Source organism: Babylonia areolata, chromosome 19 (assembly GCF_041734735.1).
Source record: "Babylonia areolata isolate BAREFJ2019XMU chromosome 19, ASM4173473v1, whole genome shotgun sequence".
Classification (NCBI taxonomy): Eukaryota; Metazoa; Mollusca; class Gastropoda; order Neogastropoda; family Buccinidae; genus Babylonia; species Babylonia areolata.
Genome location: NC_134894.1, coordinates 41753302 through 41768284, shown reverse-complemented (window position 1 = coordinate 41768284; position 14983 = coordinate 41753302). Strand labels below are relative to the sequence as shown.

Here is a 14983-nt window from a genome sequence, read left to right as displayed (position 1 = left end):
CGGGGGTGTGCATGCTGGGTATGTTCTTGTTTCCATAACCCACCGAACGCTGACATGGATTACAGGATCTTTAACGTGCGTATTTGATCTTCTGCTTGCATATACACACGAAGGGGGTTCAGGCACTAGCAGGTCTGCACATATGTTGACCTGGGAGATCGGAAAAATCTCCACCCTTTACCCACCAGGCGCCGTCACCGTGAGACTGCATTGGATCAAACCATCACAACATGCCAATGTGTCAATATGGACACAGCACTGTATCAAGTTTCAGAGCAGACATGTCACAAAAAAGTCACCAATTACCTCATCATTTTGGGAGAGAAAAAAAAAATCAGTCTGTTGACAAACACTAAAAACCACTGAACCACTGGCTGACCATCAAACTGATTGTTCAAAAACAGAACAAAAGAACAAAAATAAGAAAAAGACCACCACCAACCGTAAAAAGAAGCTGAACAAATACACATTGCTGCAAAGTACAACATTCTAAAAATGCATTGGCTTTATATGGATGCCTTTTTAGGATATCTGGATCAATCACTGCTCAAAGGAGGAGAAACACACACATTTTCATAAACACTATCTTCTTTCCCCATAATCACAGTCACACAAAAACACACACATTTTCATAAACACTATCTTCTTTCCCCATAATCACAGTCACACAAAAACTTTCTGCAGGATGATTTCTTTCTTTCTATGTGTGTGGGCTACAACTCACACATATATTTGTGTCTGTAAATGGCCTTTTAGGTGCATGACCATTTTTACACTGCACCACATACCCTGTTTCTTGGGATGTGCATGCTGAGTGTGTTCTTCTTGTTTCCAAAAACCACCAAACACTGACACGGGTCATAGGATCTTTAATGTATGTACTTCATCTTCTGTACGTTTTAACAGAAGGAGCAGATTAAGGCACTTGCATTTTGGCACATGTGTTGATCTCGGAATTCAGAAATGTCTCAACTCTTACCACAGCAGGTACTGATAATCGGGATTGGACCAGGGACCCTCAGATTGAAAATCCAAAGCTCTAACCACTCGGCTGTTGCACCAGTCATGCAGGATGAGAACAGTGTATCTGAGGGTGTCAACGTGAAACTCGAATGTAAACGATCACTGCCACTGCTGAGACATATGACAAATCCAGAGGGGAAGAGACTTAACTCATGTCACAACAGGCGTAATAACTGGCTCTCTCTCCCTCTTATTATTCAGAAGGTTCCTGGCTGCCTCCGAAGATTTAAATCTCCATCTACCTCCTCATTTCATTGTTTATACATATAAATCTTTTGTAGAGTCATGTTTCATTATGATGAAAGAATTGCTTATAAAATATATATGTATATGAAAAATCTGTGCATTTCTATCTCTGCTTTATTCATACCCCCCAAAACAACAACAACAACAACAACAAAAAACACAAACAAACCCCAACTGGATGTAAATGTTTGAGACAACTGCAGTACATTACAGTACAGTACAGTACAGTACAGTACAATAAGAGTTACCTAAAAAAAACCATATGTATATAAAATCTGTGCATTTATTTCTCTGCTTTATTCATTAAAAAACAAAACAAAAAAAACCCCAACAAAACCACCCAACTGGATGTAAAGGTTTGAGACAACAACAATACAGCACAGTACAGTACAGTACAGTACAACACAATACAATCTGATCAGAAATCACTTGTGCATTTGAGAGCACAGGAGACAAACCCACAGACTTAAACAACTTCAAAACCAGCCAGTGAACACACTTTGTCACCAGCCACACACACACACACACACACACACACACACAGAGTCATGGTTTTGACAAAGGATACAGCCGAGGGGCATGCCCTAACGGTGACCCTGCCTCACACAGCTGCTGGGAAATCTTGTTGAATAACGTCCAGAATTTTCTGTCGGTTGTTGTCATCCTTCAGGTAGAAGTGGCCACCGGGCAGTTTGTGCAAGGTGAAAGAACCCTCTGTCAGTTCTTTCCAGCCTGGGACAAAGAGCTGGCACACATGTAGTTTGTAGAATGAAATCCTTTGTGTGTGAGAAAATTCACCTCATACACAACCTTGAGGCATGCTCACACAAATGATCATGCATGTGTATGCAAAACAACACATTCATGAACATGTACAAGGATGTGCATATATACATGCATAATTGTGCATGCATAATTAAAGTCTGTAAAATTTAAGTAAACATTTAAGTCTCCTTATGACGTGTTTCCAGTAAAAGCTGGTTTCATATAAAATAGTGTGTGCGTGTGCGCATCTTTCTTTAATCTAACGTCTTTTCACTTTGAATGATTTTTGACGTGTGTGTGTGTGTGTGTGTGTGCATGCATGTGCACGTGTGTGTGTGCATGTGTATGTGTGTGTGTGTGTGTGCATGTGAGCACGCTCCCTAAATGTTCACAATACTTACAAATGATCAGTCCAGAGTGAGAAGTGTTCAACATGATCCCACAGTCATGTCAAGTTGCTGACAGAAACATCACCATAATGACCCACTATATTATGGGATATACAATGGCCCAGTGCAAGTACATGAGTTCAGAAAGCAACCTCATACTGTGTCTGGATATCTGCAGAAAGGAAAACTGCTGTAAAGACAATGTTGTAGATGATTCAACAATGGAAAAGGGATGTTCAGAAAAGAATACAGATTACTATGGCAAGAAATACAAACACACTTACATCACACACACTCAGGTAAACACATACGCTTGTGCACTCAAATGCTCACATATACACATATAATATGCACACATATGCAGACATACACTCACGTGCACACATACATGCATTGAAACATACACACAAGCATGCACACACATGCGTGCATGAAAACATACATACACATAATGATTGTTAATACTGCGGCAGTAACCCAACCAAAACGTTCAAATCAAGGACTGCCTCATGACACTGTGGGTTTTCTAGTTATGAATAGAATCTAGAAATGATTCCCCAGGCTAAAGCTACCAGTATTTTTGTCAACAAACTCAATGCAAACCAAGGAAACGTCAGAATATTTTGATGATGAGTTATCTTGTCATTGTGGCAGCGAAGTGTACATGCTTGCGCTGACGAGTTATCTCGTCATATAGGCAGCCCAAGGGTTAACACACATTTTCAATGTAAAATCACCAGATGTGCTCAGTTTAGTGGTGTTAAACAAAGTCTGTGTGACTGATTTTGATTCACACACACACACACACACACAGAAATCAAAAGACAAACTCACTGTCATAATCATGATCTGAATCATCAGCACCGTCAAAGAAAGTGAAGTCACAAGAAAGAAAAGGACATCCTTCTGGCTTGTCATAGCTGCAATACAGAAAGTGAAAAACCACACCACTAGACTGACAACCACCCCACAAGTTATTACTTAAATATCAGGGATATTCTTTAAGCACCATAATATATATTTTTCTCAAAATGCAGTCTGACTCAAATATGTACCAACAAGTCAAGTGAAATATATGTATGTGCATGAACATGTACATCTGCAAAGGCATACATACAAAACTACTCTTCTTCTCCCTTTTAAATGGCCAACAATCAGCTTCTTAATGATTCTGTTGATGAGTGACCCATACTGGGTATTTCCCTGTTATTATAACCCACACAACTCTGACAGGGATTGCAGAATCTGTAACATTCATCATACTTAATGTTCTACGTAGGTATTTACACTAAGATCTGAAACAACAATTAAATGGGGAAATTAGCATTTTTACACACACACAGACACACACACACAAACACACATACACAAAACACACACACACTGCACAGACCAACAAGTCACACCACTCTTCTATCATAGTTTCAGTTTCAGTTTCGAGAAAGCATCAGTGTGTGTGGACTGATCCATACATACAACACGACATGCGCTTTGAAGAAAACAAAGACAAACCACCACCACCACCACATTTTAGTTGACAACTACAAAAGCAATAAGGAAGATGATTTCTTACTAATTTAAAAAAAAGAAGAAAAAAAAGAACCGAAGCTAAAGCACAAGGTTCTGACAGTTTAAAAAAAAAAATCATAAACAAACAACAACTACCAACAAAAAACTCTGATTGTAGCCAACTGTTCCCAAAACTGACTGTCTGACATATAAAGAACAAGCAGTGATATTTGAACAGGAGTAACAAGGAAATGGAAACACAGTGTTCCCACAAGTCTGAGCAAACCAAAACCATTCACCACAGTTTCCAAGACCCCCCAAACAAAGTCACTGACAAATAAACCAGCATGTACAAGCACAAAAGAATTAACACACAGGGAGAGGTTGTGAGGGAAAGAGGGGAGTATTGGGTGGTGGGAGGAGAGAGAAAGAGACATATCATTTCTAATTTTCAGCATTTAATTTTGTTCATTTCCGCTGCTCTTTTTTCACCTTTAAAAAACATTCTTATTTATTTATTTATTGATTTTCTTTTTGGCTCAAGTAAAATCTTTCTCAATACTGTAGTTGTGGTGAAAGGTAATTGTGAAAATTCAGAAAGACTTTTAATTTTCTAGACCTTGCAAGGATAAAACATTTTTACTTCCCTGACTTTTCCGGCCCTAGCGTTAAACAGTGTCATTTATTTTCCCCCCACGACTTCTCTTACAGAATTCCAGGACTCTGTGTGGGAACTCTGGAGAACAACTTACGCCATTTGAGCCACCATGGTGTAATCAGCTTTCATGGCGGGCAGAAAGAGGCTCATCAGCTCCTGATTCTGTAGCACCTCAGGGGGGGTGCCTCCTGGTGAAGACACACACACACACACACACACATGTGCGCAAGCACGCACATGCGCTCGCACACACACACATACACACACACACACAAAGAGGAATCAGGTCCCATCAACACACTTCACATGCTTTTCTCTTTACAGTCATTTTTCTGTTATTAAAAGAATCATCATATCTGAATCGGAAAACAGAAAAAGACTTATGAAAAACACCTCCCCCAATCTGACACTTGAGTTTTGATGACACAATTAGGGTATTCAGAATATATCAGGTTGCGCTTGCATCTCTGAAAAATGTTTGGAAGTCATGTTGTGCAACCTATGTGGTGATTTATTTTAATTTTATTACAGACATTATGGCCTGTATACATATCAGTCTGATATGAGAACTGACACATCAGGTGATATCAACAACAAACTGACACATCAGCAGATATAAACAACATTGCAGACTGACACATCAAGAACAAACTGGCATGTCAGCAATGATCATAGGAACTAAACAAAAACTGTCTTCCATCACAATTGACACAGTCAAACTTGGCAGTACATCCATCCCTCTTTCCAGCTCAGTCAGGAACCTCAGTGTTGTCCTTGACAATACACTGTCCATGCAAAAATTTATCAGTCAGACATGTCAGTCCTGCTACTGTCAACTGCGGCGCATCAGTGCCGTCCGGAAATATCTGTCCACTGACGCAACATCTAGACTTGTTGTTTCTCTCATTCTCTCTCGCCTTGACTACTGTAACTCTCTATTGTCTGGTTTGCCTGCTTCATCCATTCAGTCCCTTCAGCGCATACAAAACTCTGCTGCCCGACTTGTCCTCAGAAAGAAAAGATCTGAGCACATCACTCCTCTTTTGCAACATCTCCACTGGCTCCCTGTCTCACACCAAATAAAGTACAAGATCAGCACTCTGTGTTATAGATGTATTCACAAAACTGCCCCTTCCTATCTTTGCGGCTGCCTTCACCTCTACACTCCATCTCGCTCACTACGATCGGCTTCGGATCCACTCTGTTTACACATACCCAGATTCAAACGCTCGACTGTTGGCCACCGTTCTTTCTCTGTCTCTGGACCTTGCAATTGGAATGAACTTCCTCTTTTGCTTCGTCAAGTCTCCACACTCAGCTCTTTCAAGTCTGGCCTTAAAACCCACCTCTTCCCAAAATAGCTTCCCTTGCCTGCCTCTTCCTTGTCTTTAGTTTCTACAGTTTTAGAGTTATGCATGCCTGTGAATGACTGGTGCGAAAGCACTTTGATTTGTCTCTGCACAAGATTCAGTGCTATATAAATACCATTATTATTTATTATTATTATTATTATTATTATATTAACGACAAACTGACACATCAGCTGATATCAAGAACAAACTGACACATCAGCTGATAAATATATGTACCAACAACAAACTGACACATCAGCTGATATCAGCAACAGACTGACACATCAGCTGATATCATCAACAGGCTGACACATCAGCTGATATCATCACAGACTGACACATCAGCTGATATCATCAACAGGCTGACAGATCAGCTGACATCAACAACAGACTGACACATCAGCTGATATCATCAACAGGCTGACAGATCAGCTGACATCAACAACAGACTGACACATCAGCTGATATCAACAACAGACTGACACATCAGCTGATATCAACAACAGACTGACACATCAGCTGATATCAACAACAGACTGACACATCAGCTGATATCAACAACAGACTGACACATCAGCTGATATCAACAACAGGCTGACAGATCAGCTGACATCAACAACAGACTGACACATCAGCTGATATCAACAAAACTGTAGACTGACACATCAGCTGACATCAACAGAACTGCAGACTGACACATCAGCTGACATCAACAACAGACTGACACATCAGCTGATATCAACAACAGACTGACACATCAGCTGACATCAACAACAGACTGACATATCAGCTGACATCAACAACAGACTGACACATCAGCTGATATCAACAAAACTGCAGACTGACACATCAGCTGACATCAACAACAGACTGACACATCAGCTGATATCAACAACAGGCTGACATCAGCTGATATCAACAACAGACTGGCATATCAGCTGATATCAACAACAGACTGACCAACAACAGACTGACACATCAGCTGACATCAACAACAGACTGACATATTAGCTGATAGCAACAACAGACAGTCTGGCAAACCAGGTGATGTAAATAACATTGCAGACTGACACATCAGCTGAGATCAACAACAAAGTGACACATATGCTGGTATAAACAGCACTGCAGACTGACCCAGTTTCTTCAAATGGTCCTTGAACTCTTCATCTGTCATTGCAGAAAACTCTTTGGATTTTACTCGTCTGCTCTGTGACTGAAAGAAACATAAGAAAAAACAACATATTTACACTAAGCATTGTATATGTGGAGTTACTATTTGCAACTGGTACACTGAGACACACAAACATGCACACACACACACACACACACACACACACACACACATGCACACACACACACACACGGTCCATACAGAAACTATACTGTTAATTCTATGTTATGTTTATAAAGCAGCAGTACCTAATGATAAAATCAATTATTTCTGTTTCCAAATCATTGTTCATGATCATTTTATCAAAGCATTAATGTCAATTTCATCTCAGTTTGAAAAATATCTAATAAATTAACAGACTGGATTTAAGCTGATCTATCGGTGAGTGTTTGATTTATAACCTCAATATCTTGATTGGCGAACAAAACATGAAAAAAGGTTTAGAATCAGAATCATGCTCTGTTTCCTCTTGTACATTTCCTGAGCAGTGCGAATTCCTAATTGAAATTCAGTTGTTTGACTTGATAGAGTGGGGTTGTTTCATTTTGTTGATCCAAGTTCTGGTTGTTGCTATAACAACAATGTGTCTTTATTATCCAGTTTAGAGCCAGAAAGTTGTCTTCGGTTACTTCTGCTATAGTTAAAACAAACTAAAAGAGGCACCATCATTCTCCACATATAAAAATTCAGTACAAAACATTTTTTTTTTCTCACATAACGAAAGAGGATTATTTGCACTAATATTCTTATGTTAATGTACGCCGACATGTACACACACTCCTTCACTGTTCTGGTTCAGACAATACCTTCTTCTATGACAATGCTTAGTTTCTGAAACACGAGAGATGAGAACTCTCAATCAACATGTGTTCTGATCTTCCTCACATACATCTTTTAACTTCACCAATGAACATAAAACACTTATTAATTATTTTGTAATCAATATATTCTTCTATCATATTTCTTCCCATTCCAAGGACTGTTCTTCAAAGATGGCTTTAAAAACATGTAGAACCAATGACTTTCTTCCCTGGGTTGTAACATACACGGCAATACACTTTCAAAAGAAAGGTAATTGTCTCTTGTAACACAACTGAGGTATTCAATGTACTCTTCTAAAAGTGTTTCACTTGCAAAATATAATTACACATAAAACACACATAATTTTCTGTACAGGGTAAAATGTTTCGAAAGTGACAAAGGAAGCTCATCTTTCGAAAGTGAAACACACCTGTGTTAAAAAAGACACACAGTTACAGGGGACATTTTCGGCGTGCTTTGTTGAAAACCAGACATTTTTACTTAGTAAAAATTGATACAGAAAAAACAGATTTAAAAAAAATGCAATACAAATAGAATATCAGTGTATTATACAGAATGATTCTGCTGCAACAAAGGATGTTCATATTACTCGTAATACTTCTGTGGAGTCACACAGAGCACTTCAGCTGCATTACGCAACAAATGTTTTGACACATGGGACACCTATATGCCACAAGAGACCATTTGCAATGTGTTACATGATATGGATCAGACATACCACAGACAACAAACACTGAATGAAATAAAAAAAGAAGAACACTTATGATGTACGTTATGTGACACTTTTGATAAATTACACTTGATATATGTTAAGAGTACAGGGGAACTAACATGGGGTGCAGACACACCAGACAGGTACATGCGTTCTGCTTGTAACCCATGATGCTTTTTCAGAAGTACAGCCGTCTCATAGCACAACAGTGACCCCATACTGAAATCAGAGGTATACTTATAATATTATTATTACTATTATCATCATCATAAACAACAATGAAATTATAACAATGATTATAATAATAATATCACTCACACAACTTGTCCTTAATGTAAATTCATCCCCTATCCCTTAGCATTAGAACTATTCACAGCAATGATATCAAAATACACAACACATGCTTATATATCTGACATACACTCTGTCATGCAAATGCGTATACACATGCATGTATGCACATATAAGCAGGAATGCCCACTTGCACAAAGAAAAAACAAAATGACAAAATCTTCCTTCTCAAAAAATACAAGAAAACATAAAACAAAGAAACTAATAAAACACAAAGAAAAGAACAATGCTAACAGTCACGTGAACTTTGTAAACCGATGGTTCTGTGTGCTGTCAAATTTCAGCAAATACAAGAACTTCAGCCAAAAGATTTTAAACTGTGCAATTAATTTCCTTCTTAAAAAAAAAAAAAAAAGCCAAAAAAAAAAAAAAAGCCAGAGACTGTTATTATCATCATTTTGGTTCATCTTTCACAGTTTTCAACTTCCCTGTATGTCAGTTAAGTCTGGTTCTGTGAACTCACTGCAGACAAACTCTTACCTGTGACCAAAGAAGATGAATGGTTTGTCTCCAAACTCAGACACAATTGTCTTTGAAATCTGGTCCACCGTCTTCTGTGCAGAAGTGCATGGCTCATCTTTAAAACGGGACTCTCTGCCCGCCAAGGTAATGCCATACACTGTGTGCACCAACATATGGTTTGGCAGTCAGCCATCAACCAATAATAAACTTGCCACTTATTTACCAAAGCACAGTACTCACGATAACACACTTGTTATTCATTCATCAACAGAAAAGGTGTAGAGTTATCTGTCACTTATTCATCAGTCACACACTGCATACAATGACACACTTGTTATTGTTCAATTATGTAACATTTTTACGGGTAAGGAAAATGAAGTGGTACAATTCAAGTTCCGTCATTTGTCAAATAAAAAACAGATACATGAATGCATGAATGTATAAAACATACACTTTCACAGCAACTGTAATTATTAGGCATATCAAGGGAATTATAAAACACAAACGCAATACACAATTAACAATTAACCATGTACATAAATGTCATACACTTACACCTATACCTTACTCCTCCCCCATCCATTCACACACAAGACTGCAAGCTGACACTTGCATCAATCATCAACACATATTAGAATACACTAAATATATTTCTCTCTAAAGCTGTCTCTAATGTTCAAGTAATACCCCAGCCCCTAGTACAAACAAAGAACATGTAAAAAAAAAAAAAAAAGAAAGAAAAAAGAAGTCAGATAAATTGGGATTCTACTTCAAAACTCATATGCACAAACAACAATGATAAAGTGCTTCCATCTGAAGTTTTTTTTATGGTAGTATACATAGTGCAAGGAAAGTGATTTTTTTTTATATATAAAAAGAATGCAAACAAGCATACACACTGTCGTTCACATGAGCACACAAAACCCCAGACAGACACATATAAACACACGCACACACACACACACACACACTTGCTTTAAATTTTAATTGTCCATCATTTTCATACCAGGGTATGTACTAAATGACATAGCAAACACACACACACACACACACACACACACACACACACACACACACACACACTTGCCTTTAACTGTCCATCATTTTCATACCAGGGTATGTACTAAATGACATAGCAAACACACACACACACACACACACACACACACACACACACAGAGGCATATACACACACATGCACAATGACACAGATATATACACACCAACACACACACACACACACACAATCAGAGCTTTCAACAAGGTTCACCTTCAATGTTGGCAGGCAGTGCCCTGCCCCAGGCAGCATAGAAGTTGGAGCCGCCCCCAGCCCATGGAAAGCAGAACAAGCGGTGAGTGGCTTCAGGGTGCAAGAAGCGACAGTTCATAAAGCGCTTCAGTGTTAGTTCACTTGTCATCTTCCAAACTGATCTGAAAAAACAAAACAAAACAAAAGTGTTTCAGAATGAATATTTACACTCAAATGAGTAGGTGAGTGAACGCAAGATAAAAACAAAAAGAATGAATGAACGAATATGTTAACTAATGAATGAATGAATGAATGAAATGCATTTAGGGTATGTGCGCATTCACACATTCATTATGTGTGTGTGTGTGTGTGTGTGTGTGTGTTTGCATGTATGTGTATACTAATTAGTAATTAATGTGTGTGTATATATATATATATATATATATATATATATATGTGTGTGTGTGTGTGTGTGTGTGTGTGTGTGTGTGTGTTTGAGCATTGTTTTGGCTTTCCAGTTGTGTCAAACCATGGAAACAAAAATTATAAACTGGAAAAACCAAAAACATTTAATTTGAAGTGGAACAGAATAAAGGATAAATAGGAAAAGCCTGGACCTCCATTGAATCATTATGTATTGAAATCAGGATCTGTTTATTCTGCATAAATAAACAAAGTAACAACAAAATAGTTGAAACATTCAACACCCCCCTCCCCCCCAAAATATCATCACATCTAGTTTTTGCAGATGTACTGATCTACTTTCGATTTCCCAGTTGACAACCCAGTTGAAAACGAACGTATTTACTCGTAGGAATAGAAACCTTTATTGTTCAGTATTACCTCTGATTTCTTGAATATCGACGAAAACGATTATGTTTTGTTTATTCAAGACGTGAATCAGTCTGTTATATTAGTTTTTCGTTGATCATGCCTTTTTGACAAAGAGGAAGTTGAGCACCTGCATGTCCCTTCAGCCTTTGCGTTGACAAAATCGGCCTTTTCTTGAGGAGAACAAAACACGTCAGATAAGCCCGCATGCTCAACACGAAGGATAATCTCCCTTCTCTAAACTTTCGCAGATTTATTGTACATACACATTGACTATTGTAAAGATTTACGGTTTTATATATTAAACTTTACACGAATAAGAATGGCTTCCAAACGATCTCGAGGTTAACTGCTCTGAAATTATCAGAACTGACAGCTTTATCAAAAACAACCAGTTCATGGATCGGACTATTGAAGTGTAGAACTGTGGATTTGGAGTTACGGGTTTTTGATTGTGTGGGGAGTCTGTTCTCCCCAGTGTGTACTTGACAGTGCCATTCCAACAGTTCCGATGAAGATCTGTTATTAATGTGTTGGGTTGCTGCAAATCAGTTATTTCTAACATTTTGTATATGGAGTTTAATATAATGTTCTTTGCATTCATGTATTGACCTTTTTCTTTTTGAACAGCAGATGTTGTATAGCACATATGGATCAGCCTGCACGCTTTGACACTTCCTTGAAACTGAACAAGCACATTAGGGTTTGGGTACATCAGGGTGTGGGTAGATCAGGTAGTGGGTACATCATGTGTGGGTACTTCGGGTGTGGGTACATCAGGTTGTGGGTACACCTGGCTGTGGGTACATCAAGTAGTGGGTACATTAGGTAGTGGGTACATCGGGCTGTGGGCACATTAAGTAGTGGACCCATCGGGTAGTTGATAAATCAGGCTGTAGGCACATCAGGTAGTGAGTACATCAAGTAGTTGGTACATCGGGCTGTGGGCACATTAAGTAGTGGAGACATCAGGTAGTTGATAAATCAGGCTGTGGGCACATCAGGTAGTGAGTACATCAAGTAGTTGGTACATCGGGCTGTGGGCACATTAAGTAGTGGACCCATCGGGTAGTTGATAAATCAGGCTGTGGGCACATCAGGTAGTGAGTACATCAAGTAGTTGGTACATCGGGCTGTGGGCACATTAAGTAGTGGACACATCGGGTAGTTGATAAATCAGGCTGTGGGCACATCAGTTAGTGAGTACATCAAGTAGTTGGTACATCGGGCTGTGGGCACATTAAGTAGTGGAGACATCAGGTAGTTGTTAAATCAGTCCGTGGGCACATCAGGTAGTGAGTACATCCAGAAGTTGGTACATCAGGCTGTGGGCACATTAAGTAGTGGACCCATCAGGTAGTTGATAAATCAGGCTGTGGGCACATCAGGTAGTGAGTACATCAAGTAGTTGGTACATCAGGCTGTGGGCACATTAAGTAGTGGACACATCCGGTAGTTGATAAATCAGGCTATGGGCACATCAGGTAGTGAGTACATCAAGTAGTTGGTACATCGGGCTGTGGGCACATCAGGTAGTGAGTACATCAAGTAGTTGGTACATTGGTCTGATATACTCCCTGAGTCTGTGTCCATCCCTCTCACATTCAGCTGTATGTTTCACCATGGCTGCAGACACTTCAGAACATTTTAGAGAGACTCACATTTTCTGATTATATGATCAGGCTCGGTCATGTAAGCATTTCAGACTTGAATGATAAAATATTTCTACCTTGTTACATTCAACATTCCAGCTGGATCATTGCACAGTGAAACTGTAGCTTTATTATGATGTGACTGACTAGGAAGTGGGTGTTTACAGGTTCAAGTTCCATGTACGGACCTGGATTTTTAACTTCCTCCCATTCCACTAGACCTTGAGTAGTGGTCTGGGTGCTAGTCATTTAGATGAGATGATAAACTGAGATCCTGTGTGCAGCATGCACTTATGGCACATAAAAGAATCCATGGCAACAAAAGGGTTGCTCCTGGCAAAATTCTGTAGAAAAATCCACTTTGAGATTCCCTTGCACAGAGATAAATCTGCTATTGAATAAAAAAAAAAAAAAGAAGCAATAATGGATGTATTTACAGGAGTAGTGATTCACTGTGGTCAGTTACTCTGCTTCCAGGGCGTTTATCTGGGGTCAGTATGTAGACATGGCATTTGAACTTCGAGGATGAAGTTTGATTAGATATGGTGAGGAATATGAGGGTGGTGGTGACATGGAATGCTTCCATGGCTGGTGTTGTACCAAGTTTGTGGTAATTTTTGTCCAGATCTGTGGATTATGGAATACGGTTTGCTTGTATGGTGAATCTGTTTCCCCCTGAATGCACTTGATGTTGTTCTGCAATTCTTTTACAGCCTTTAACCAAGTGCATACATTTTGCACTTTTCTGTATCAGCTCTGTTGTCAAAACATTTCCATGATGGCAGATGAAATAGCTTCACCCTGTTCCATTTGGATTTGTCAACATGGTTTTCTGCTGACAGTGTCTGTTTCATAATCCATTGCTTAGCTCTGCTCTCAATGGTTGCACTCAATAAGCTGATAACATGAGTGTTAATTAAGCAGGCCTGTCATTTCAACTTTGAAGGTTAAGTTTGATTGGGGCTTTCTATAATGGTTTTTATTCTCGATTTATTCTGAACAGTGCTTGACAAATATTAAATGCATGACCTTACTTCTCTTATACACAGTATTTAAGCATTTCCCAGTAATATGACATGCATGTTACATACTTGACTGTTGACCAAGAATTTCAATGCAAGACCTTATCTCTCTTGTACACAATTTAAAATGTTCCTAATGATATGACATGTTGTATCTTTGACCAAAATTTTCAATGCAGTTAGTTTTTCTCAATCATGTGCAATAATGGATTATGGAATACGGTTTGCTTGTATGGTGAATCTGTTTCCCCCTGAATGCACTTGATGTTGTTCTGCAATTCTTTTACAGCCTTTAACCAAGTGCATACATTTTGCACTTTTCTGTATGAGCTCTGTTGTCAAAACATTTCCATGATGGCAGATGAAATAGCTCTGTGGGGAACTGTTTGGACATTGCAATGCTGACTTGTGCAATAATAATTATTATTGTTCAGCTTTTCCCAGTAATATATTACACCCTTGCCTTTGACCAATAATTTCAATTCAGATTAATCTGTCATCTGGCTAATCACTATAAGAACTTGGTTGAAAATTGGCTGATGATTTTAGCTCTGTTATGGCTGCAAGCTTCTGTTTGCTAACCTTGCAACTTTGATTTTGACCAAACTTTCCATGAAATCATTCATAAGCACTAACACATAAACAGTTCACATACAAACACACATCACACACACACACACACACATATGTGAATATAGACAGTTGAGTCATGGTTATAACACTTATTTTGTTCACAAACAGGAGTCAAAAATGACCACAAAAGTCACAG

The 14983-nt window shown here is 38.8% G+C and overlaps 1 protein-coding gene across 1 annotated transcript; it reads right to left on the bottom strand.

Moving 5' to 3' along the window:
• Positions 1-621: 621 nt before the first annotated feature.
• LOC143293726 (S-acyl fatty acid synthase thioesterase, medium chain-like) lies at positions 622-11688 on the bottom strand. Its single transcript, XM_076604927.1, has 8 exons — positions 11553-11688; positions 10731-10891; positions 9479-9617; positions 8767-8866; positions 7077-7155; positions 4685-4778; positions 3258-3343; positions 622-2001 (listed from the first exon to the last, which is right to left on the bottom strand). The coding sequence occupies exons 2-8, from the start codon at positions 10876-10878 to the stop codon at positions 1871-1873; spliced, it is 777 nt and encodes a 258-aa protein (XP_076461042.1). The 5' UTR covers positions 10879-10891; positions 11553-11688; the 3' UTR covers positions 622-1870.
• Positions 11689-14983: the final 3295 nt, after the last annotated feature.

Coding starts and splice junctions, on each gene's coding strand:
- LOC143293726 (XM_076604927.1), bottom strand. CDS start 10,878: ATGACAAGTGAACTAACACTGAAGCGCTTTATGAACTGTCGCTTCTTG. Junction 7,156..8,766: donor CTGGTGTGTCTGCACCCCAT/GTTAGTTCCCCT, acceptor TGTTTCTTTCAG/TCACAGAGCAGACGAGTAAA. Junction 2,002..3,257: donor TTCAGATCATGATTATGACA/GTGAGTTTGTCT, acceptor TCTTTGTCCCAG/GCTGGAAAGAACTGACAGAG.